Source organism: Drosophila montana, unplaced genomic scaffold (genome assembly GCF_035044405.1).
Source record: "Drosophila montana isolate Dmon_TW-CO22-7 unplaced genomic scaffold, ASM3504440v1 contig_2534_1, whole genome shotgun sequence".
Lineage (NCBI taxonomy): Eukaryota > Metazoa > Arthropoda > Insecta > Diptera > Drosophilidae > Drosophila > Drosophila montana.
In genome coordinates this window covers 494,802-521,049 of record NW_026997398.1, presented here as the reverse complement: position 1 = coordinate 521,049, position 26,248 = coordinate 494,802, and the positions used below count along the sequence as shown (strand labels likewise).

Here is a 26,248-nt window from a genome sequence, read left to right as displayed (position 1 = left end):
GCAATTGCCAGTGTTGAGTTATTTGCGCGGCTCGCTATTTATAGCCGCTGTCTTTTGAATGGCATTCCAGGCGGCCAAAACCCACGCAGCGCTGGGTGGTTGGGCGGTTGGGTGGGTGGGTGGTTCAATGCTTGGATGCTTGCCGCTGTTCGAGCGCAATCGTAAACACAAATTTTGCGGTTACACGTGCGGACATATTCATGTTGTTCTTGATTTCGTTGTTGTTGTTGTTGTTGTTGCTGTTGCTGTTGCTGTTGTTGTTCTTGTTTAGTTAGTTGGCAATTAGATAATGATTTATTTTTGCATACAACAATTTGGTGGAAATTGCTGTGTGTGTGGGTGTGCGTGTGCGTGTGTGTGTTGTGCAGCTGCCATTTGAATTTTGATTTATTTACATGCCACACAAAGTTACACGCGGAGCTGGGCGCTTGCTGAGCTTTTCCCGCTGTTTCGTGTCGCGAAACGCATTTTATTTTATTTAATTTTCTTCGCTGGACATTCGATTCATTAGCTCACAGACTAATGCATTGCCCGGAAAGCTGGTATTTCACATTCAGGCAAACGGATCTTGGTTTCCACCTTGGTCTGTCAATAAATACATTTCCCAATATCGATCAATGTATCAGTGTCTAGCAAACCTAATCAATCTATAACAATCATAAATAATTGATTAGCACAGAAATGTGTATTAAAGATTCGAATGGTATTGAAGATTGCTTTCCTTTCTGAGCGATCGCTGGTTAGTGAAATCGAATAAAATCCACGTTTGCTTACACCATTCGAGCAACAAATAGCTTTTCGCTTATATCAAGACTTTGTTTATCCCAGATGCATAAATAGAGAAATCAATTATTTAAACAATCTTTAAATTAAATTCGATAAACGCATGTGATTCGTGTCTCGTGTTTGATTCGTGGAATTCGTGTTCATGTTCTTTCCGCTCGCCTGAAGTCCATCTCCAATTACACGAGACGCCAGATGGAGGCGCCAGTGCATGCATGCATGGAGTGCAATAGCCGTGAGCTTTTCCTGCGCATCTTTGATCTTAACAAACATTCAAATACCTTTTGATCATGAAAACAGGAAAATGAAAATAATAAAAACCAAATACCTGAACTACGCCACACTTGTTCTTTATGTTTTCTGCCAGTCTTCTTTTTTCTTGTTTTTGTTTTTAATGTTGGTGGGCCACAAAATTAATTTGATTTATTTATTAGCTGTCCATTATTTGTTTATAAACAATAAAAGCGGCCGAGAAGAATGCGCATTTCAGGTTCATGAATATTTCAAGTAACAACAGCAACAGCAACAGCAACAAGAACAACACGAGCTAAATAAAAGCAACAGCTATGAAAATCAGAAAGAAAATGGAAAAACCAAAATCATTTTTATGGCAAATATTTATCTAACAGCATTTTAGGCGCTCGACTGAGCAAAGTGTGCTAAGGTGGATGGCAAACGAGGGGCAGGCCAACGAAGGGGGGGGAGGCGGGGGGGGGGGCTGGTTTTGCGCTGGCAAAGTCAAACAAATGCCTCGAGGTCGTTTCATGTTGATATATTAATGTGCGTTAATTAGTGAAGGCCGGCGGGGTAGTTTTTGTTTTTTTTTTTTTTTTTTTGGGTGGGATGGGTTGGGTGGGTTGCCTATTTGTGATTATGTACTCGTACTCCCACATAGCCATGCATATAGATAGCTAAATAACTTCGATATGATACTAGCCAGACAGTTGGTTCGGGCTAATACTATAGATAGTTTCTCGAGTGGCTTGTCATGAAGTGTTTGAGAAAGCGAACCGTATATCAAATATTGTATTCAGCTGTCAATCGATAAGCGATAGATAAACCTGCAAGTAAAGCTCTCGATTTATAGAACTTGTCCGTTTACATACCGAAATCCATAAATAACTGTTTGTCCTGGCTGATTGGTGACGTGACCTCAACAGTCTGCGTGGCTTAGCTGTGCGGGCGTTCAACTAACAAGCGGCAGTCCGGCGGTTCAAATCTAGCACTCATTTTCAATGCCTTTACCCTGAACCCATTGAAAATGGGTAAAAGGTAAATTGATTTTGTGCAAATGTATGTAACACGCCGAAGACAGCATATCCGACCCCGTAAAGTACTATATAAATTCTCGATCAGCATAGTCGAGTCGATCTGGCCATGTCCGTCTGTCTGTTCGCCTGTCCGTCGATCTCTTAGCCTATAGGAGCAAGTTACATTTTGGACCTAGGTCCTCCTACTGCTCGCGGAGTACGTATCGATAACCGATAACCCCGTTTCCAAGCAATCGATACAAAATCAATATCGAAATCCTGTTTTTAGAGCAAATCTCTTAGGCTTTAAGAGCTAGAGTCACCAAACTTGACAAGTAGCTTCTAGAATAGTATATACAACTCAAGTATTTTTCATTTTTTAGCTAAACCCTAGCGCGAGCTGCATTTGGAGTTGATAGAAGAAGGTGCAGGGTATCCCCCAGGCGGACAGCACCGACTAGAGCCATCTAACTTATTTTGGCTTAACCGAATGCAAAGATGGCAATTCGAGCGGCTTTATAGCTAACCGATTGGCTGGAATTACGTAGACAATTTCTGTTTCACCTAGATTATGAAAATTATTTACTTAAGCCGGGCAACGGCGGGTAATTTCTTAAAGTATAAATAGATATAAGTCGTCCTCATGCGCATTATCGTGTTGTGCATGCTCTAAACGAATATTTACCTTCTTCCATAGCAATGTTTAGGAATTAATTGCAAAGTTTTAGGCTATAATCAAAAGATTAAGCAGCTTATTGGATGATAAGGATTAGGAAAAGGTAATATAGATAGTAAAGTAAAAAGTTAAGTACGAGCAGGTGTTGGCTATTTAACGGCGTAGATGTTCATATGCCCAAGTCCTAACCCTATATATGCTATGTATCGCTTCTTTATCTTCCATAGCGAGAATTCGGCGATAGCACAATTTTTTTTCAATAAGACTTTTTACAAGTTTGGTTAAAATAATGTCAATACGAGCTTTCTTTATGGTGTAGTTATTTACATAAAAATGTTTGCGCCTGTTGTAAATGTATCCCCCAGGCGACACTTGTTCCTAGCGCCTGGACGAAATGCCGTCTTTTTCCCCAAGCGCCACTTACTACTTGTCGGGCAAATCCTCTGCTGGGTTCCAGAGGCTTAACAACTGAAAGCAAAGTATTGAAGGTGCGCTAAGCTTTTGCATTTGAAACTCGCAAACAACTTTCACAGATAAATTGTACTAGGATAATCATTTCGTTTATTCTGAAAATTCGTAAGCTCTGTTATTTGCTAGATATTTAGGTATAGAACCAATATGCAATATTGAAAAACATTTGTGCTATATCAAAACAGTTAAGACTTGATTATTAGCCAGCGCGGCTGATACTTGTTCGAACCATGCCATCGTCTGTCTGTGCCCAACGAACTCAGTTATTATAGAAGTTACAGCTGGCAAAATGGGAATGCCTAATAAGTAGGCTCCCTCATATTCAAATTGAGTTTTATACCTTAGAAATTAGCTGTGCGAATATTAAGAGTCCTAATATCTTTCTTCTATTATCATCATTTTCATCATCTATCAATGAAAATTCGGTTCTTATTGAAGATCTCCTATAAAGTTTTTATTCTTTTATATAACTATGGGATGTCTGCCTCTCAGAGTGTCCCTATGGACAGGAGAGTACCTGCCCCCCTCGCCCAGGGTGCCCCTATAGGGTGCCTTTTATTATTTTTCGGGTTAAGCCAAAAACCCAAGACAGCATAAATAACGCACTTGTTTATTATTTTTGATGAAGTGCTGATTGTTTTTGTTTTCTAGCCAAATTGAAAGCTTAAGTAATTGCCAAGGCAACCAGATTATATACAACCATATATACATATATATATATATAGAGGTATATATATGCAGCTGGCTTGGCATATAATATTTGGGGCTCTTTTGGCGCTTATTTTGGGAACCGCGTCAAAAGGTTAAGCGCGTCAAATTTCAGACGCCAATGAGCCCGGCCTGGGACCAAAACGTAACCAGGAACTGAAGGCCCTAAGCTTTTTTTTATCCATCCTTTTTTTCCATTTTTATTTTATATTTTTGTTATTTTCTTTTCTGGACTTGGCTAAAGTTCAGGGTCCGGTGTCTGTTCACTGACCACGCTGTGAAAATTGCGTGAGTTTAATTGCGTATCAAAACACATTTCAGCGGGGGGTTGCAATTGGAATGGGAATGGGAATGTATGTACGGGTGTGTGAGTGTGTGTGTGTGTGTGAGGGGCGGGGTGAAATGGAGGCCAGCGCAACAGCAAATAAAGTGAATAGGAAAAAAAGGCGAAGCGAAACGAAACGAAATGAAATGAGAGAGAAAACAAGTTAAATGATGATTGTGAATTGTTTTCGTACGTTTCGTTTCATTTCGTTTCGCTTCATTTTTGCTTCTCAACGCTTCTCACTTTATTTCTATCTCTTTTTCATCATCGTTTTTTTCGTGCTGCATTATTTGCGTATGGACTTTTGCATAAACAGCCAGCGAGAACACAGAAAGCAATAATTTTTAAGTAAATAGAATCAAATTTGGACGTGCTAAAAGTTAATGAGCGGCCCGGAAATGATTTCCAGTGCTGGCAACAAATGATGCCCCCCAAAAATAGTCGGACTTGTTGTTGTTATTGTTCATTCGGCTGGGCGAATCTCAATTTGCGCTCTTGTGACAGGACAATGAACTTCCTGCGGAACGTTGACAATGGAACAAGTGAGTGGAATTAATGAGGTTAAATATTGCACGCTATTTTTTTGCTGGTTGACATCTGCAGAACGGACTATGCAAATTGAAAGATGCCTTCTCGAATCAAGGCTGGAACGGAATGGGATAAAAACACCATTTAAGGCAAATGGACTGAAGTGAGAACGGAACACGAAAAAATGAGCATGAATGATTTGTTAAGCATTTTTTCTAGCTGTGAAGATATTGAAACAGTTGAGTTTTGAAATGGAATGGAAATGGAACACCTCACATAAATGATAAAATATATATGTATATAGAGGTTCTCAAGCATAATTTGGTTACATTTTGGCATTAAAACCGAGCTGTCTCATTTGAAGAGTAATATAACAATTGGAATAAAATGAAAAAGAACACAAGTGGAACTTAATGAGAATGAAACAATAAATTAATCTGATTGATGCACTAGACAAATCTTAAGTTGGCTTGGAAGCATATCAAAATCTAGTCGTTAATATTTATAGTTTTGAAAAGCCAAATAGGCCCGGAATGAGTAGGATTGGAACAGTACATTAAGCTAATTGCAGCACTTGACAATTCTATCGTTGGCCTTGGAGCATTCGACCTTATAAAATACACCCTCTCATATGTATAGCTCTAGTAAGCCAAATTGGAGCGGAATGAAATGGGATTGAAACAGTATATAGACCCGCTTGATACGCTTGATGAATCTAATGATGCCAAGCATCACTTTTCGGCTTGGGGGCATATCAAAATACACTTTTTCGTAAACTAAATTGGCGCGGAATGAAATGGGATTGGTACAGTGTATAGACCTGATTGATACGCTTGATAAATCGAACGATGGCAAGCATCCCTTTTCGGCTTGGGGCATATTAAAATACACTCTTTCATATTTATAGCTCTCTGATAAGATACTTGTTAGGGCAATTTGAGTAATCGATTCGAGAGAGTTAATTTTTTACTCATAAATTTATGTCTTAATAAAAATGTCTACAGTTAATTGTCGCAGCACTTGACTTAAATCCGCAAAGTTGAAGGGCTTTAAACAGATGTGATAATAAGTTTCGTAGACGACCCGAAAATGGCATCAGGCGCGCGCACACACAACACACACACACGCACAACACACTCGCACACACACAACACACAGAAAGTAGACGGCGTCAACCAATGACAAATAATTAATTGCGCACAATTTTGGGCCTTGTGGGCTGACGCCATCTTTCGTCCACATCCTTTGCATTCTTTGCCTCTCCCCTCTGTCCATTCATTCAGAACGTATCCATTTATAAATGGCACACACGCATATTTATGCCAAACCCCTTTTGCCGACCCTTTGGGCCCCGCGGGCAGCCACAATTGTTGCCTGTTGGCTTTTCCCTTACGACACTCAACTTGAGGCGAATTGTGTAAATAATGCGATAGACTTGGCTGGGCAAAAGGACACATCTCTCTCTCTCTCTCGCTCTGTCTCTATCTCTATCTCTCTGTCCCGCTCGCTCACTCACTATCTATCAGGCAGGCGCTGTCTCTCTCTTTCTCGCTCTGTTGCCATTTCCATTGAACAATGTCTCGCATCAATGCGATATGATTTGATTGCACTTGTGAATCGGATACAGAAGCGGGCAGCTAATTGAAGAGCCTACTAGGACGTTGATCGGGTCGATTAGACGCCGGTGCTTTGCCGATAATTGGCCTCATATCGAGATAAAGCCAGCCAACACCCAAGTAGGCCAAAACTGTTTGCCAGTAGCAAAACGTTAAAAAGGCACAAGAAAGACAAAACCTCGACTAGGCTTTTACTCTGCACCAAGTTTCTAAATCGAAATGGAATTCGTTTATTATTCACATAAGAACTTGTGCAAGCGCACAGACAGAATTTAAAATGAGAATTAACTATATATAGCGTCTATGTACCAAATTTGAGAACTTTGACTAATAAAGTTTCCAAGTTCGATGGCTGCATCTAGAGGCAAGAGTTGCAGAACAAAGAGAAAAGTTCTAGTTCAACTTTCGCAAAGATGTTCAAAGTCAATTAACAAATATTCAAACATGTATTTAGAATTACAGATTCAGCGGTCGATGCGAGCCCATTAGCAAACTTTTGGCAGCTTTAATTCTTTTACTTTTCAAGTTGTACAGAAACATTTACTTGGAACTTAACATAAAGTCTGGCATAAAAAACCAAAGGCTTTTGGGACTATATTTTTCAGACTTCTGCTATAAGCAAGCCAAAGTTGACTTTAGTTTTACTAAATACGAAATTTCATAGGGCTAGCACCAATAGATTCTGAGTTCAATGAGTCTATATGAGATTACGGGCAGTCTAATAGGGGAAGAAGTGTTAATACACCAGCCTGCTATGTAAGACATAAAATTCAAGTGTTTTAGTCGAGAGTGCACGACTATATTATACCCTGTACACATAAGCCTGCATTCGTATCAATTTATATATATAAAATAAACTAACATAAGATGCCAACTATTTCCCCAAGCATTCTTGAAATTTGTAAGGTACAAGATAAGCTACATATCAAGGAACGTATCTCTAGCTTTAAGAATCTTAATCGAGATATGATCGAGAAATGAATCCTTATGTATCCAAATTGACCAGTCAAAATCTTCAGATTGTAAAGACGTCTCGGCTCGTATGCTGATAAACGATATAGATAAATAGCCTTCTGCCTGTAACTCAGCGACAGTATGCCCTGCTTCAATCATTTGCAGGGTATCAGCAGGGTAAGGAGGCTAACAATGGGCGCCTTTCGGTGTCTGCATGTGACGGCAATGGCGACGCACAGCTGGAGACTTGTATTTTGTAAATCATTAGTCAACAAAATGCTGCTATTGCCAGCTGCCTCTCTCTCTCTGTCTATCCCTCTCTCACACGCACTCAAGCTCTCTCTCTCTACCTCACTCTGTGTCTGGTCTGGCCATTATGCGCGCTTTGTCATCAGCAGCAGCCTGCACTAGATTAGGACGAGTGCAGTGTGCGATGTCATCAGCATTAAAGAGTCACAGGCCAGCAGCTGGAAGCTAGCGGAGAGATCGGCCAGATTCTTGGGATCTGTAAAGCATTTGCCAGCTGGGCGTGGGTCACAAAGGGTGACAAGCAGAAAATAAGCAAACCAAAGAAGCATACACACACTCACATGCTTGAGTGCCCATATGCAGGTGTGTGTGTGTGTGTGTGCGTGTGTGTGCGTGTGTGTGCGTGTGTGTGCGTGTGTGTGCGTGTGGCGTTAAAGATAAGCAGAAGACTGTGTGTTGGAGAGGCTGGCTGGCAGCAGGTGGAGCAGGAGCAAGGTTCTGGTGATGCTGGCTAATGATGCTAACATTAGGAGGCGCGTTTTATGTGTGTGCACGTAACGATGCTTACACAACACGCACACAAGCACACACACACACACACACATGCAGAGAGACAGTGTGAATGTCAAGGCAGCGCTGCGTTACATAAGCAACGCACAAATGTATGCTACGCTTTTTTTTTGCTTTTTTTGATGGCCACGCAGCAAAGGTAAGGAAAGAGAGACAGCCATTAGCGCCGTCTCTCTCCCTCCTTCTCACACTCTCTCTCTCTCTCTCTCTCTCTCTCACTCACTCTAGCAGCAAGAGGTGTTGCTGCTGTTTGTCGCCTCAAAAGCCATAAGCCTCGCCAAATTAACATGACGAAATGATGGCAACAACAACAGCTGGGCACTGAATGGATGTCAGGCTATAGATAACGCATAGGGGGGGTTGAGTGGGCGGTCCGGGGGTGTGCGGTGGCAGACTCTGATAGAGAGTTAATAGAGCCAACTGACAAAAGCTGCCAGCTCTTTGCTCAGCATGTGACAAGTGCCTGATAGATAAGAAGAAACCACATAAACCATATAAAATCTAGACGCTCTCAACTGAGGCCAAAGCGAAATGGTTAACAAAAGCGGTTTAAGAACAATTCAGAGTAGAAATTATAAACAAACGGAGAAGTGCGACAGACAGTTGGGAAAGTTGAGAAAGTGGTTTGCAAAAGTGGTTTGAAAAAGATTTGCAAGTCGATTCAAAAAAAAAGGATCTATTGTATATTGAATTCTGCTAGAAAAAAAGTGGTTTTCAACAAAATACTCAATTCTCTCAGAGTTGGTTCCACTAGTTTTTGGTCTAAAACCAATCACATACATAAAACCAGCTTAAGCAGAAGCGTGTCTTAGCCATGGCTAAGCAACATGGCAGAGAAGCCAACTTAAAAGTGTCTTAGGCGAATCCTAATTATAAATTAAAAATTCAAAAACAAAGATTACCTGATGCCCTTTTATGGCCTTGAAGAGCGTATTATAAAGTTGTCACGAGATGTTTAACGCATAAAAAGAGACATCTTCGATCCTATAAAGATTATATATTCTAGATCAGCATCAGCAGCCGAGTTGATACAGCCAACTGTCCGATATAGTCCCTCCGTCAGTCTGTCTGTTTCTGTACGAACTAGGTTCTCAGTTTTAAAGCTATTATCTATGCCGGAACCGGCCGTATCGGACCCCCATTTAGCCGCCATGGGAACGATCGGACGAAAAGTTGATTCTGGTACGGAAACCATATCATATAGCTGCTATGGGATAGATCGGTGGAATAAAAGGATCTTGTAAGGCAAAATATTCTGTTTTGAAAGATATTTCGACAAAATCAGCATTAGCGAGCTGCACTTTTCTCACATATCTGCAAACAGGAAATATCTACAAGGTTAATAAATAGTTTCTCGTTATATTTAAATCGAATTTTTGCACAACTTTTCGCTGTCAAACTTCTCCGATTCAGTTGTAAACTATCATCATAAAAAAGAAAAACATTTGTTTTAGTGAAGAGAAAAGCGAGTTAGAAAATGTCAGATTCGGACAGTTATCAGGCCAATGAAATGGCGCGTTAACCGAGTTTCCACTGTATTTGTTTTGCTGTGCATATAATTAAAGGTTTCCTTTAAGACATATTTAAATTAAGTTTATGATATCTGAACTTTCTCTAGTGCCGCATTAACATCAGTTAATTTAATGTGTGTTAAAGTTTGGTTGGGTGTGTGCCTGAGTGGGTGTGTGTGTGTGTGTGTGTGCGTGTGTTTGCCTCATGCAGTGGCAAATGCGATTGCATGCCGCAAATTCTAGGGCACAACAGTTGAGGCATTTAGGGTATTGGGCAGAAGCACATAAAAAGAGAGCGGGAGACAGAGCAAGGGCTAGGGCGTTATGCATGAAATATTCAAAATATGACATGTAACTGTCATAATCAAGGAGCGGCTGGCAAAACTGTCCAACAGCCAGCCAGAAAAGAAGGACGAGTGCCAGACGAAGGTGGGTCACAGGACGCGAGAGTAGGGCACAGGGTAAGGAGCGCAGGAGGGTTGCGAGGGCGACTACTAAGAACCCCAAACAGAAACTAACCCTCATAGTCATAGTTTAATATCTGTTTAACATGTGAGTGGTGTTTCGTAGCATTGAGACAATTGTTGTTGTTGTTGTTCTCGTTGTTGTTTTAGCCACAAAATCCCCAAAGTGATTATATTAATACAACATGAGCCACAAGTGTGCTGCATACGTTTAAGCAAAACCTCAAAAACTATGCCAACTTTACACACACGCACTCACACACACACAGAGTCAAACGTTTAGTGCTGCGTGTGTGCGGTTGTGCGTGAAGTCTTGTTCAAAGCGAATCAACATAAAATAAAAAAAATATACATAAGCCAAATACTTAAGCAACTGTAATAAAATAATAATAAAAACACAAAAAAAAAAAAAAAACAATAGAATGTTCTAGCTAAGATTGCCCGACTAGCAGATACCCTTAGCCCAGCTGAAGCACTCTAGATTCCTGCTACACATTTTCAGGGCTTAAGTATGAAATACAAACATGTGTGTATAATAAATGTTTAACCTTTAAGACACGTTTTTTTTCTTTCAAATATAGAGGGTAATGAGGGAAGGTATTTAAAAAGCAAAATGCTCACACTACATACCAAATGTGGTGTGTCAGGCTCTTATAATCCTCGAGATATCTTTAAAAAGGCATGCCTGATATTATGAAACTGGGAGAAGAGCTTGTAAGAACAACAAAATGGTAAATTCGTTGTTCGTATGATGCACGAAAATATATATAATATACATATATTCAAGTCTCTATCTCTGATAGCCTTTTAGATCGATGTGTTTATACAGATGGACAGACTGACAGACGGACATGTCTTGATCCACTGAACTTGTCGTCCTGATCATGAATATATATACTTTATGGTGTCAGAGGTCTTCTGCTAGTTACATACTAATTTTCAATAGGTTCAAGGTATAAAAACGGAACCAAAAAAGATTTATGAGAAAATTGTAATGAAATCAGGTATTTCAACTACAATATAGCATATGTCACAAAATGTCTTAGATGTAACAATATGTATATCAGAAGTCTTTCAGGATTGTGGCTTTACGAATTTAAATTTTAATTCAACTAAGCCAACTAAACTTATATTGACCCCTAATTAAACCCACATGCTAAGTAGTTATGTGTTATATGCCATAAAGTTTCCCAGTTCAAAGGTTGGGAAAGACAAAATTCTAAACTCGTCTATAGATACTTGCTGCTTTGTGCTCAATATGTTCTATTGATGCAAATATAACCTTTTTATAGCATTTCTTTAGATAAACTAAAGTTGTTTATACCCCATTGTGCACATTACTTATGTGCAGGGTATAAACGCTGTGCGAATTGTACTATAGAAAAATTGCTGCTTTACAGAACCGCCCTTGGAAGAAATTTTCAAAACTCTTTAATCAAAGTCACAAACAATTTTAAAATATGGCAACGCCATTTAAATATGTTGGCAGCGCTAAGAAAAACAAATGTGCAGGGCTGTTCAACATCTAACTGTTAAGCCATCTATTTGCTATTTACAAACATTGTTAAAAGCTGATAAATTTAGCTAAAACAATGCATATCAGGCTGGAAACACTGTCAAGTAAAGAAAATACCAGTTGATAAAGCTGCTGGCAAAATTTTGACAGGCAGTTTAGCTGCCTGTGCTAGGCTAATCTATTTGTTCGCACGTTAAAGTGCTTGTCAATTTGCAAGGCAATGAAAGTCAGTAAAATTAATTCAAGATTATTTTTTTAACTTACGTGTATAGTTTGAGAAATACGTTAAGATCTGTAAAGAAAAGAGCATGAATAAAAAATTGTTATATATATATATATATATAATAATAATATTAATATAAGTATTTTTGAAAGGCCTTTGACTATAATAATCAATGAATATATAAATAATAATTAATATAATACATTGAATATATCGGAAAATAAATTTATTAAGACCTAATTATTTAATATTAATCACAAAAATAATTAATAATAATATTGTAAGTTTTAGTAATTTGTCAGATATATTAACATATTAACATAGAACATTAAAATAATTCTCTTTTACTATATATATTAATTTTCCGCTATATTTATTATATTCTATTAATTATTGTTTATATATTCTAGTTTGTAAAGTTTACAAATGGAAACAAACTTTCCCTCGGTTTTTCAGCTCAACATGCTCCTCTTAGTCCCGTTTGCACAGCCTAAATCTGAGATTTCCTACAAATTGGATTCATTTACAGAGCCTGGACATAATTATATATGTATATATATATATACATTATATATTTAAAGTATATATCAAATATGTGTGTGTGTGTGTGTGTGTGCAAGCAGAGAGTTCCCTGAACTTTTCACTCTGCACAATTGTTGCTGTAGCTGTTTGCTGATGTTGGCCTTAATTTGGCAAATCAAGCAATGTTATATATACATACATATTTCTCTTCGTTTTTATGATTTTTATGTATATACATATATACGTATATATATAAATATATATATGTATAATGTGAATGCCGAGAGGCATGAAAAACGCGTGGCACAAAAAAAAAAGCAAGGAGATGGCTTGGTGCAGGCAACAGAAGACGCCTTCGTGTGCGTGTGTGTGTGTGTGTGTGTGTGTGTGTGTGAAGGTCGCCAGCGTTGCCGGGTTGCTGTTGCTGCACTCCAAATGTTGCCAGTTTTTACAGAGGCAGCGACACACACACACACACACACACACACACATTAAGAAATGGCCCCATAGCTCTGCCTAATGAACTAAATTTCCATTTCCTTGCTCGCTCACACCCAAAGGCTGTCTCTTTCGCTCTCGCTGTGTTGCGCGTTGGATGCTTTTACGTTTTCTGGTTGAGCTGCTTCTGTGCCGCTGTGCTGCCAGATCTGGCAGGAGCAGGGGCAGGGGGGCCTGGAGGCCTGAGCTGGCTCAGTTGGCAGCTCCCATTTCGCTGTTTATCCCTCGCCCGCTGTGGGCCACATTAACCTCTTTGTTAATCATTTATAAACAAATGCAAATCAAATAAAACACAAACAGCCAGCTGCTGGGCCAGGTAAACAGACTGGCAACCAGGCACCCAGGCAGCCAGGTGAGCTGAGCCGCTGCTGAGCTGGAGCTGAGCCGGAGCCGGATCCGATGCCGGAGCCGGAGCCGGAGCTGAGGCTGAGCCAAAGCACGCGGTGAACGGCTATGCAAATAAGCAGCCAGCAAATGAGCAGCAAAATGTCGGAAACAAGAAGGAAAAAAAATATATTAAAAACAAGAAAAAAGTCTTTTTTGGGGACTGCCCGACTTTGAGATACCCTGTACTTAAAACAAAAGTCACAATAAGCGAAATATGGCAACCAAACTCAATTTTGTAGAACGGAAAGAGAAATATTTGTAATCTGTATTATACTAGAGAAGTACATATAAACTTAACTCGGAGTCTCTGGCTCTAATAATTCTCGAGTTATGCCTTTAAAACCTGGCTAGCAAATCGATTTAATGGAAGAAATAAAAGACAGCAAACATATCGGTTATACCTATTCAGCATATGATACCAAATCATTTATATATTTTAAGTCCCCATATAGATGGACAGACGGATATAGCTAGATGAACTCGGCGCGAGATGCTTGCGTCTGTAGACCCTTTTTTTTACCCATTCACAATGGGTGCAGGCTATAAAAAATAGCAGCAGGAAGACAAAAGAAGACACATAATTTGCCGACAGAGGCGTGCCGAAGGGGGCGGTGAGGTGTTCGGGAACGCGGCTTAGCCTTATGCCAAGAAAATGCAGCAGCTAAAACTTAAGTGAACATTTTTATAATGCTCCACGCACCGGTTGGGGGATTAAGGGCGGCCACCTTCACCATGCTGAATGTCTAGGGTGCGTGGTGATGGGGGGAGGGGGGGGGGGCGAAGTGGGAGATTGGGTAAGACAAAAATCATATAACCGTTGCTTATAAGCCGATTTTGGCAAATTTGATAGCAAACAAGAACTTGTAGTTAGATGTTCTTAAGACTTTTAAGGAAAATGCGTAAATCGCAGCGCCAAATCCGGAAACTTCCGTGGAATATCGATGAAAGTCTTACATATATTTTATATATATTTATATATATGTATATTAGTATTTAAAATTTTCTTTATGATTTGTTGCTGAAACGTAAATCACAAATATTAACAGAAAAGTGTGTGATTTACTTATCTATTTTTTTTTTATTTTTTCATCTATTTTAAGACCAAGTCAAATCAACTCCACCTTTGGCTCAATAGAAATTCGATCACAGTAAAAAATCTAGATATTTTTTCCTTTAAATTATAAACTAATTGAGTACCTTGAGGTCTGACTCAAATGAAAATACGCTCACAAGCAAACTTCTGGCGCTTGTCACTAAATTTGTAACGAATACCGAAGAAGCTTTTCAAGTTAAACTTTGCAAATGAAAATCCATAGTTTCCCTAGGCGAAATCAAGGTGAAAATGAAATTGTCACATAATTTGCTTCAATTCTGCAATTCAACTTAAGCTGTCTGATACGGTTTAATGGCCGGGCATGAAGCCGGTTTTCATGAATATTTCCGACTCGTTTATAAATTTAAATAAGCCACGTGAACTTTGCACGGTGGAAACGCTGCAAATTGCATTTTGAGCTGTCACGCGTAGCGAATCGCTCAACTTTCTACGGTCTACAACGGCCAGGACATCTACCAGGACATGGACTCGGCTCCTATTGACTTGCTAAAACTTTTAATCAATGTTGAAAAGTGAATGGGCCAGCGCGTGGCAGGGGCGACAGATTCTATGGGCTTTCAATGGGCTGAGTGGGGTTAGTTTTGGATGGGGGAACATCCGGAAGGGGATGGGGGATGAAGGTGGTTGGTCGTGGCAATTTCACAACTGCTTTCATATGCAAAAGATTCCAGTGGCGCCGAGGCGCATAATTAGTTTGGCCAGCTGTCTATGTGCTATGTGCGACTTGGCTTAGATTCAGCTTTCGGCTCTTCAATTCTTCACCTCTTTCGCAGCCGCCCGTCCTATGCCCTCTCCTTTTGGCATCCTGTTGCTGTTGTCGTCGGCAACTATTTAGCCCAGTTTTATGGCTGGGCGTTGGTTAAGTGCGTGTTGCCAGGACTCTCGCATTTCCTTTGCCTAATGATATTTTAATTAATTATGTGCGCCAATCTTAGCAACAAGACACTTCGCTCCATTTATCGGTTTATCAATCTACCAGTTTATCAGTCTGGCAATTTGTATTGTTGTTTTCTGGCAATTAGCTGAAATTTTGGCCAACATTTTCGGTGACATTGCGAACAGATAGCCTTGAACTTTTTTTTTTATACCCTAATCAAGCTGTGAGTAGCAGGCATATCCGATCATCAGTCGGGCCATCCCGATAGTTCCAGGAGCTTTAAAGCAAATTCAAGTTTATTTGACGTTATCGACAGCTTTCCCGTCTACATATATATCGATAAATATCGATTGGCAATCGCTCTTTAAGCGTATATTATATAATACATAGGATAACTGATAATCGAACGATAGTTCTTAATGCGCTTAATGACTACTTCGAATTTATTTCACTCTGTCCACATCTGTATCATTTTTATACATATCGATAATTATCGATTGGGCAACTCTCTTTGAGCATATGATACAAGATAATGGAACTTAAATTTGACATGCGAATTGTCATACGCATACGCAGTTCAAGTTTTGGGGATAAAGAAATCGATAACTTCCCATAAATCGGTGAAAATCGATAACTAATATAGAGCACTTCTCGTAAATTTCAAAAGCTACATAAGATAGCACTATAATTTCTAACCTTTAAATGTTATGGCAAAGGTATTTCAGAAAAATTATACCAATACTGAGCAGCAGAGGAAAGAGTGCTCAAAAGTGCACAGCTTGCGTCGGCAGGGTATCTTATAGTCGTGCATGCCGCATTCGAGAACTTTTTCCTGTTTTTCTTTCATTTATAGTTATTGCAGGTAATTGCCTGCCAGGCGCCAACCCATCTGCCGCCATTCAACCAACCCCTCCATCACCCTAAACATAACCACCAGCCCGCACGTCTGTACTTCCGGCCAAGGCTTTATCAGCGACTATGTTTGATGCCTGTCAACGCCAGCCCCCGCAATGGCGCCCCACTCCCCGCTCCGATGGCCCAATGCTATGTTTGCAGAGCGCTCAAACTGTCAAAATGGCGTGCGGCAACAACCAACAACAAAAACAACAGTGTCAATAAGTCAATAATGTAATTTCTCATTTCATATTTTCGTTACGAGCACACACACACACACACGCACACACACACAATTTTGCTGTATATTTTTACATATAGATGAATTTATATTCTTTTTGCTGCCCTAAATTGGTTTAAATAGGAGGCCCGATAAAAGCTTTGTAGAATTTTGTCTATCTATCCATCTATCTATCTCTTTATCTATCTATCTATCCATCTGTCTATCTATCACTATCTATGAATTTTGTTATTTAAGCTCAGCCCAACTTTAGGTTTCTCTTACACCTAAATGGGCTTTACATTTCAATTAAAGACGTTCCAGTTATTTCTATCGTATCTATTTCTATATCTATAACTGCGTGTTCTGATTGATTGATTGATTGATTGATTGATGACCAAGGCACAGACCAAATCGTGAGAGCTAGCTGAAATAGCTGAACTTTTAGTGCACGCTCAGATCGTATTTTGGTGAAAATTCACCTGATTCCGTGGAAAATGGGGGAAACCCATGTCTATTGAACTTTTTTGATAACCACCCGGCCTTAGAAAGAAAATAAAAAACTACGATCAATTTAATTTGTGGTGCACACTTAATGCTTGAAAAGGATACAGTTTAACAATGCCAAATGAATAATTTTCTACTATCTCTTGAGATTTTGCTGCGAAAAGTTGAAATTTGCCTGTGCTTGATTTAAGTAGACTTCATCAAAGTTTCATTGAAAGCAAATGTGATTTGCCTTTCGATTCAGTTTGTTACAATATGATTAATATTTTTGGCTTTAATCGAATCTTCAAAATTTGAATTCAGATCAAATGTGCCGTGGAATTCGATTCAGTGACAGATGTGTGTGCGAGCGTGTGTGCTTGTGTGTTGTATATTGAGTATTCGGGCCTGATACAGGTCAAACTTGCCACTTTGGAATGAACACAAACAAACACATAAGTATACTAAAATCAAAACAATATCTGTACTTTTGGCCATCAGAATCAGAATTGAAAAGCAGCTGCCAACGGTAAGTGGATGCCAGTTCGGTAGACTTGTTGTAGACTTGTCTGTTCCATGGCTTCGGCCTGCCCCTCTAGGCAAGGCCATGTCATCTCCTAACATTATAAAGGATATACCGCAGCGGCATATCGTCGGGCATACGCACACCCACACCCACAGCCACAGCCACAACAACCATAGCAGCCACAACAGCCACACCATCAGCCTCAACCACACCCATAACCACAACCAGAACTGGAACGGCATGGAGCAGTCACTTAACCAGGACATCGAGGAGCTCAGCTCCACGTTTGAGAGAATGATGCGACCCCACAAAGCTAAATATGCCTATCCAAGACCAGCGACACCAACACCACAACGCATTCCGGACTCCCTCTCTGCCAGCGGCATAGTGGGTCACACAATGGATATGCCCAGCCGCATGAGAGCCATCAAAGTCTTCAATGTGATGCTCGCCCGTCTCTGGCGACGACGTTGCGCCGAGGTCTGCGATTTGCATGAACTAGTTCGCAAATATCAAACTAAGGTAAGAAAAGGAGACATACGAGTATCTGACTAGCAGATACCCTAACTTCGATGTCGAGCTGCTGTCATTGATATTCTAGCATCGTTCGATACATGCACACAAATACACACAGCACATCGTAGCTTCTTCTTCTATCCCTATAGCTCCACACTATGCGAAAAGCTATCCTGATTAACTCGGCTGTCTGGGGTCTGATCCATATGAAATTTTCAGGGCTTGAATGTGGCATACAAGAGTGTGTGCATACCCAGGCTCGACCTTAAAAATCAGGTTATTCCCCGGTTGTGTGTAAGCTAGGTCTATCCAGCTCAATTTGAATTGATATTATGAAAATTGAAGCAGTTATCGAATTAAGAATGCAGACTTTATTTATCTAATTTAAAATCTGCGAAATCGATAAATATCGATAGTAATTTTAGAGCATATTTCGTCACAAAACGTATAGTAGAAGTGATCGTATACCCGTTCGCTTTATATAACAAAAATCGATAAATATCGATAATCGAACAATGGTTTTTGGGGTATATCTAAAACATCACCAAAGTTAAACGACCAAAACCATCTTGTACATGCTCGTAGACGCACACGCAAGTCAAGTTATTGAACACTAACTTAGCTTAAGCCAAAATCGATAGTTATCGATACCTCACTAAAGCACACACATCCACCCCGATTCCCCAGGCGAGCACAATGCGAGACGATCTGTTTCTGCGCAACAAGATGATATGCAAGGAGCAACGACGTTGCGATCGGCTGGAAATGGAACTGCGTCAGGTTAAATATGCGGCAGAGCTGAGCTCCCAGGGATGTGTGACAATTGAGAACGCGCTGAATGTGGTGCGCAGAAAGGAGGCGAAACTGCGACGGGATTTGCGAGCAAAGACCCAGGAGTGCAGCAATTTTGCCGACTTGCTCAACGTTACGAAAACCGAGATGTTTCGAGAGCTAACCAAGTTTCGGCAATGTGCCCAAGAATTGGCTGAGCAACAGCGACAGAATCGCATTCTAGAGTTACGCAATGTCGAGCTGGAGGATGAGGTGAGTGTTGGGTGGAACTACATATAGCAAAAGCAGTTCGCATAATATACTCATTCCAATGTCCACAGCTACTAACACTTAAGGATCGCTTTCAGTCGCAGCATGACGATATTGTCGTGGCTGTCCATTTAAAGCAGGAGAAAATAGATGAGGCATACGAGATGCTCAAGGGCTACGAACAGGAGCTAGCTGAATTAGAACTGTAAGTATATTTCGATTCCTTATTATTATCATTATCCTCTAGATTATTATCTTCAATAATTAATCTGTTACCCATTTGTGGAGCTATGGGTAAAAATTCCATTCTTCTACTCAGAATTCTAAATATAGAACCAAAATCAAGCATCCGTCAGCAATACAAAAGAAACTCTTTTTGAACCCTCTGACATATAAAACCGATGTATGTAGAAGCCCTTTGCTATAGAACTTAAATTATGCTTTTCTACTAAAATAAATCTGCCTTTCTTCTACCACAATAAATATAACCTTCTCCAATAAGAGAGCAACTCATCTTGAACCCTCTTAAATCTATAAGCGATATGTGTCAGACCCCCTCTTACATTTATTATTGTTTTATGACAGAAGCTCTTTGCTATAGATCTTACATTTTGTACTCTCTTCTATAACATTTAATAAGCCTTCATTAGAACTAGCGACACTCTTCTTCTATAATCGATGCCTATTAGAAGCTATTTGCTAAATAACTTAAATGTTCTCTATCTTCTACTACAATAAATATTACCTTCTCCAATACAAGAGCTACTCTTCTTCAACCCTCTTAAATCTATAATATGTCTTACATCTATTAACGATGTATGACAGAAGCTCTTTGCTATAGAACTTAAATTTTGCACTTTCTTCTATAACATTAAATATGCCTTCATCAATACAAGGGAAGCTCTTCTTCTATAATCGATGCATGTCAGAAGATCTTTGCTATATAACTAAATTTTCCTCTTTTTCTTTTCTTTTCTTTTCTTTTATGTTTGCTCTCGCACAGCAAGCACAACGAGCTGCTAAAAGAGAACAACGGCGATGCCATACTGCAGGAGATCGGCAAAATGGAGCGAAAGATCGGAATGGTTCGCTATGTGATATGCTTTATAAACACGCGTCGCTGGCGCCTGTTGCGAGCGTCGTGGCCGAACTTCAGGTGCATTGCGTACGAGATAGTTGCCCGATTTCTGGACTATATACTGCACAGTCCGTTTTCGATGCCGACGCTGCCAATTTCATCGGTGGGCATCTATTTGACAATTATGTTATTGTTAGGCGCCTTGTATTGAGGATATATATATATATGTATATATATATATATATATAATTGTATATGAAGGGTATATACATATTTATCAGTTATATCAAACATGAGTTAGGAATGAAGCAGGCCTTGCCATCGGGCAATTTCTCTATATATATATATGTATGTATAGCATATGTATATATAAATATTTATGTATATATATGCATATATATATATATATGGATTGGCGAATGTTGTAATTTCAGTTTTAACTTCTTATCTCTTTCGTTTCAATTTTTTTTCTTCTTGTAAGTTTATCACTAGATCCAACCAAAATTGTTGTCAGATAAAGTGAACCAAATTGTCATCTGGATGTATTTCTTATCTACGTGTATACTTACGATTCCAAAGTACCCTTGTCCATCAAATAGAATATAGATCAAAAAAAAAAAACAAAAAAAAATTGTCTAATAACCATATAATAAACATATTGACAAAAATCAAGCGAAGTCCAATAAATATAGGGTATATGCCTTGCAAATGACTACAAATAAGATATTTTAGAGTTGTAAAAATCTTGAAATCAATAAGGCTTCAATATTCTTTTTCGGCAACGAAATAATCTCATTCGATTTCCCGCTAAAGTTTTTTTTCTTTATGTATATATATCTGTATGCTCCATTCCATAAGAAACCCGATTATAATATAGCCTCATTCTTGGTATGTACACCTCCAATTTATTTAAAGGAATAACTTTTCAAAAGTGTGGAAAATATGGCAAGTGGCTGCTACAGGGTATTGCCTAGTCGTGTCAGTCGGGCTGGCACGCCTTAATTATTAACTCAATTAGCGCATAATACAATAATTGTCAATATAGTTTTTGACAGGAAGGGGTGTGGAGGGGGAGGTATGTTGCCTCCAGCTGGTGACCACAAAGACAAACAGCTTCTGACATTTGCACAGCTTGTTCGCTGAATTGAGCAAATGGAAATGGAAATGGAAATGGGAATGGCAATGGTGGAAAATATTCTCATCAGTCTAATGCCAGGCAACAACAATAGCAACAAAAACAAACAACAACAACAAGAACAACAAGCATGATATGTGAAAGGTGCAAACCGCAGCGCGACTTTAATTAAACAAAATAGTTTGCAATGTAATTCAATATGCCGCGTGCTTATAACTTCAGGTTTATGCGTGTGTGTTTGCGTGTCTGTGTGTGTGTGTGTGTGTGTGTGTGTGCACATAAAACTATCAGCAAACACCTGTCGACTATTTGTATTGTCGAGTCGAAAACTTTTTGCGCTTGTAAGTTTCGAAAAGTTGCTATGGAGAATATTTTAATTGTTGGCTGCAATTCATAATTCTAGATTATTATCTGTAATATCACGGCAATTATAATCTATAATATGCTTGAATATACGTTTTATATTCGACACCAAATTTACGATCTGCAGCCCGACTAGTTTCTGAATCGATGAGGTCTCTTGAATCTAACATACCCATTATTTTGATTCTACGAAATGGAAAACCTTTCGGTAATATAAATAAAATAAAAATAAAACATTTTATTACAAAAATAAAATACTTTCAATTTTATTTTGTGCTCTGAAACCTTTCAATTTGCGATCAACTATTTTATTTTATTTATTTATTGGGGAAGTGCTAATAAGCGTAATAGAGACATTTTTGTACCCTGTACAAATTGAGAACTGGTAAAAAGGGTATATTGGTTTTGTGTATATGCATGTATATGTATATATAGATATACATGTAAGCTTCTAGCTTCTAAGCTACATTTGCATAAAATCATTATACTCCATAGAATAGTATATAGAGATCAAGTATCTTCCATTTTATAGCTAACGCCGCAACCCCCCCCCCCCTTCCACACCCTCCCTTAAGACGAACTGCATTTGGTGTTGGTAGAAGAAGATTGAGGGTACCACCTAGTCGGGCATTCCCGACTAGATCATTTTTCTTTAAAATGATATTTCATATGTTACATTTTTTTTTTATCACTAATTATAAGCAAATTTGTTTTAGCCGCCCCACCTTATTATACCCTGGCAGGGGGTATTATAATTTTATCTCGAAATATGTAACGTAGGAGTCATAGAAGTCAACTCCCGACCCCATATAGTATATACATATATGATCAGTATACGAGCAAAAGCATAATGAGAATTATGAAAATGTTTTGTCTTCGACTTTTTTTTTCAACATTAAAGTCTGATGTTTAAGCTAATTTTGAATTAATATTCTCCAATTTGGTAAGGGTATAACCCAATGCTGCTTTTACCGTTTGTAACAGATGTACAGCAGTATGTACGTGCGTTAAGAAAAAACATATACATTTGTACATACTCGGCAAAAGTGCTCGCCAAACCGACCAACTCAATTTAAGTAAAATAGTTGTTTACCGTTTGAGCAGCACTGTGCTCGAAAAGCACACACACTCACACTCACCTGCGAGGCACTCGCAATGGCGCGCGTTTGTGCTCTCTTTCTCTCTCTCTCTCTCTCTCTGGTTTGCTTTTTGCGGCTGGCTGCTCTTTAAGCAATTGCCACCTGCTTGTTGTTTTTGTAATCGCTATGCCTTGCGAATTTGTTGCATTTTTGTCTAACAGATACAAAAACACACGCACACACTAGAATAAAATAGCAAAAAAAAAGAAAAGAAAACCACGTAAACAACAACAACATTTGGAGATCACCTCAACAACATTTTGCCCAGCTTCGCGTAAATTTGCATGTCTATATGTATGTGTTTAGCAGGTATGGGTATAACAAGTAACTGTATTTGAGTATTTGAAGCTTCTTAATTTTGCGCTCCCAAACAATCGAAACTGAAACACGTTGCCGTCGTCGCCGTGACGCGGCCTCTGTATTATTTTTTTTTTGCTTTTTAGTTGTGTTGTGTTTAATAGGCAATGTGCGCGCGAGTGCGAGTGCGAATGCGAGCGGGCTAACGGGAAAAGCTCAGCCAAACAACTGACCGGCTGAGAGCGCAACAATGGATACGCACGCCTTGCAGTCGCTGCTCCCGTCACTGCCGCCACCGCCACCGACGCAATTGGTTTATCAAAGCAAAACGAAGACGAAAGTGTAAGAGAGAGTGTGTGTGTGAGAGAGTAACAAGAGCGTGTGCGTGGGTGACGATCGGGAGAGCGAGAGAGTATAGTTGAGCTCGCTCACACTATTGCACGTATTCATATCTCTATCTATATAAGTGTGTATGTGTGCAATGAGTGTGCGGCCGCTGTAACAGCGGCAATTGTTTGTTATTGTTGCTTTATTGCACAATCTTCACATCAAGCAGCCAGTAAAACAAACAAATAAAAGAGCACAGCGGATTGACCGCTGCGCAAATACCCTGCAATCAATGCACATGTTTAAGCATGTCTATTAAAAAAGCCTTAAGCTTTGAAATAGATTTATACAACTTTTAATCGGCATGCTTGTCAATAAAGAATTAATCTTTTATATCAAAGATACTTATTTGGATATTTAACAATATATCCATTGCTTGTGAATTTGCTAGGGTATTGCAAGATCAACCAACAATATGTTTGTTGCTTCTGATTCGCCAGTTGTCTTCGAAAATGCGAACATTGCTAAAGGCGGCAAAAAAAGGAACAAGTGGCTGCATTGACGCCCTGTGCTGCTCAAACTGTACTATGCTGCAGCGGCCGCTCCAGAGCACCGCTAACAGAGACAGAGCACCGAGAGAGATGGAGAGTGCGTGTAATATTCTTTTTCTTCTTTTTTTTTTGCCTTATTTTTAATGGGCCTTTGCACAATTTGCTTATGTGCTTTTGTGCCAGTTTTCTCGCACCTCTCACACTCCGCTCCATTCTATTGTGTTTGCGTCGGCTTTGCGCGTAAGTAAATTTCTTCTAATTTAATATTTTGTTTACATTATTTATTCATTTACTTATGTAGCTTGTGTGCCGCGCGCCCGCTACTCTCTGCCACACACACTCCTCTGCTTCAGACGCAGCCTCCCTGCCGACACATTTGCTTATTTACGCGTTTCACCTGCCAGTCAGCGTCGCTGTTACAGTCGCCGTCGGCGTCGACGTCGACGTCGATGCTTTTTGGCTGCTTATTGCTTGGGCCACAGCGTGAGCAGCGCAGTCAGGATGCGGCTGATCTTGCTGAGCTTTGCAAGCAAACAGTTTTTGTGCTTGACAAAAACAATTAAAATGTGCGAATTAAGATTTGAATGATATAACCGTTATATATATGTACGTGAAATATGTCAAAATTGACAGCAACTGTTATTGCTGTGTTAAAGCACACAACTAGCTGTAAAATGCAGCAACTGTTATTGCTCTGCAGCAACTCTGTTATAAATAACTGTTTGTACCGACTGATTGATTGACTGACTAATTGATTGACGATCAACGCGCAGCCCGAACCGTAAGAGCTAAAAAACTGAATTAACTGAGGTTACTTTCAGTGAAGTAAGATGACATTTATGATAACTCCACTCACGGGTGTGGAAAAACCGCGAAAACTGTTTTATGTTCACCACCCGATCGACCTCAAATTTATCTTCATTAATCTAGAAATTAATTTGAAAGCTTTGGCAAATGGGATATGTATTTCAACTATTTTGAAATTCCACCGGCGACTGTGAAAAAACGAGCGGAAAGTGATTGTTTGAGTTATTTTCTTAGTAGGAATTCGATCCATCTGTGTGGAAAATGATCGACTAAAGTCGTATGGCATATATTCGTACTATCGACCAAATACTAGAGATAGCCACAGGCTATCCGTGTCCCGAGCTCCGAAGTCAGGCTACAGTAGAAACAATGTAATCATAAATAGCTTTTAGCTCGAACTTCGAGTTCTGAGTTTTTTGAAGCAAATTAGTACAAATATTGAGTAGGAGTGGAATAGATATGAACATAGAAATATAAAATGCAATGGTATTTAAGCTAAAAAAAAATAATTGGATAGGTATTTCATGGAATTCGCAAATGCCATGCTGGAAATTGTGTTACAAACGGATTGTGAATGTTAAGAAAAACACTTGACTTGACTTGTCTGGAAAATCATAAATATAATACCCGTAATGTTACGTGGACTTAGATTTCTAATTATTTTGACTCTTGTTTCAGTGATTTCTACGTAATGGACATTCTTTTTTTCAATTTCTATTTTAGTTCTAACTGCTTTTCCCTTATCAAATTTATTCCACGTATTTTCATTTGAGTTTCGCTTCTCAATTTTCTCATTAATGTTTACAATGGAAACCCTAGAGTCGACAGGTCTCATGGTCTTTCGCCTTGAAATTCAACACGCTCTGGAAACCCTTGGGCAAGTTTCTTGGTATTACAAAAATAATTTAGCTGCCTGTTCTTCCTTAAAGGAATTAAACGAATAGCTGACATTTTAAATACGTTTTGAAAAACGAGCTAGTTCAGCGAATTCCGGAACAAGAGAGAGAAAAGACCATTTAATATGAAAATTGTTCGACCATTAGAAATGAAACAAAAGCCTTTCATTTCCATCACGTTCCGCAAACATGTGGCTTTACGAATCAGTAAATTATATGAAGACAGGGTTTGAATATAACGGGATAGATGCTTACATAAACCAAAGAAACGTGTTATAAACGCAGTTACTCGACTGGCAAACACCCTGTAATTAACTGTAAATTGTACATGCTTAAAAATATAGGTAAATAACGGAATCTGAATATGACCGTGCTTCTTCTTTACACACTCCGAAAAAGTCGTCCTTGAATAACTTTTCTGCTAGTTCTTGGATCTCTTCTTAACCCACTTTGAAAAGTTCATTCCAGAGTAACTTTTTTTGCTACTTCTTAGATCCTTTGGAATCTTTATCTAAAAACCATAAACTTATCTCCGGGCAGGTTTATTTAACAACTGAAATATTCTTTAAATATGTGTGTACCACCCAAAAAGTACCCCAAATGCCAGGTTATGCTGAGAGTACGGAGATACAAAATCAAAATTTTTTGATTTTATAAGTTCCATGGAGTTTTCTAAGCAAATTAATAAACTTGCATCTAATTTTTGGTGTCCCATTTGTCATATATGCCT

At 39.1% G+C, this 26,248-nt stretch overlaps 2 protein-coding genes across 5 annotated transcripts in view; one reads left to right on the top strand and one right to left on the bottom strand.

Annotated features, from left to right (window-relative positions):
• The window catches only part of norpA (no receptor potential A), a 69,225-nt gene that overhangs the window by 41,288 nt on the left and 1,689 nt on the right, over positions 1–26,248 (bottom strand). For 2 of the 3 annotated variants that reach the window (XM_064682905.1, XM_064682906.1), the window contains exon 3: positions 11,886–11,913. The gene's annotated coding sequence lies outside the window, so the exon portion shown is untranslated. Of the gene's footprint in view, positions 1–11,885; positions 11,914–22,640; positions 22,767–26,248 lie in introns of those variants that run through there. The other variant, XM_064682907.1, reaches the window with a different exon arrangement.
• LOC135428800 (uncharacterized) lies at positions 17,170–20,675 on the top strand. Of its 2 annotated transcripts, none has more exons than XM_064682908.1 (5): positions 17,170–17,371; positions 17,442–17,890; positions 18,572–18,928; positions 18,997–19,130; positions 19,929–20,675. In XM_064682908.1, the coding sequence occupies exons 2-5, from the start codon at positions 17,450–17,452 to the stop codon at positions 20,212–20,214; spliced, it is 1,218 nt and encodes a 405-aa protein (XP_064538978.1). In that variant the 5' UTR covers positions 17,170–17,371; positions 17,442–17,449; the 3' UTR covers positions 20,215–20,675. The 2 variants fall into 2 exon arrangements, with proteins under 2 accessions (XP_064538978.1, XP_064538979.1); XM_064682909.1 differs by having other exon boundaries at positions 17,171–17,371; positions 17,486–17,890.

Bases quoted from the DNA above. Each gene is read 5' to 3' on its own strand.
- LOC135428800 (XM_064682908.1), top strand. From the start codon at position 17,450: ATGTCATCTCCTAACATTATAAAGGATATACCGCAGCGGCATATCGTC. The intron at 17,891-18,571 runs GTAAGAAAAGGA...CCGATTCCCCAG, and splicing joins TTCGCAAATATCAAACTAAG to GCGAGCACAATGCGAGACGA. The intron at 19,131-19,928 runs GTAAGTATATTT...GCTCTCGCACAG, and splicing joins GAGCTAGCTGAATTAGAACT to CAAGCACAACGAGCTGCTAA.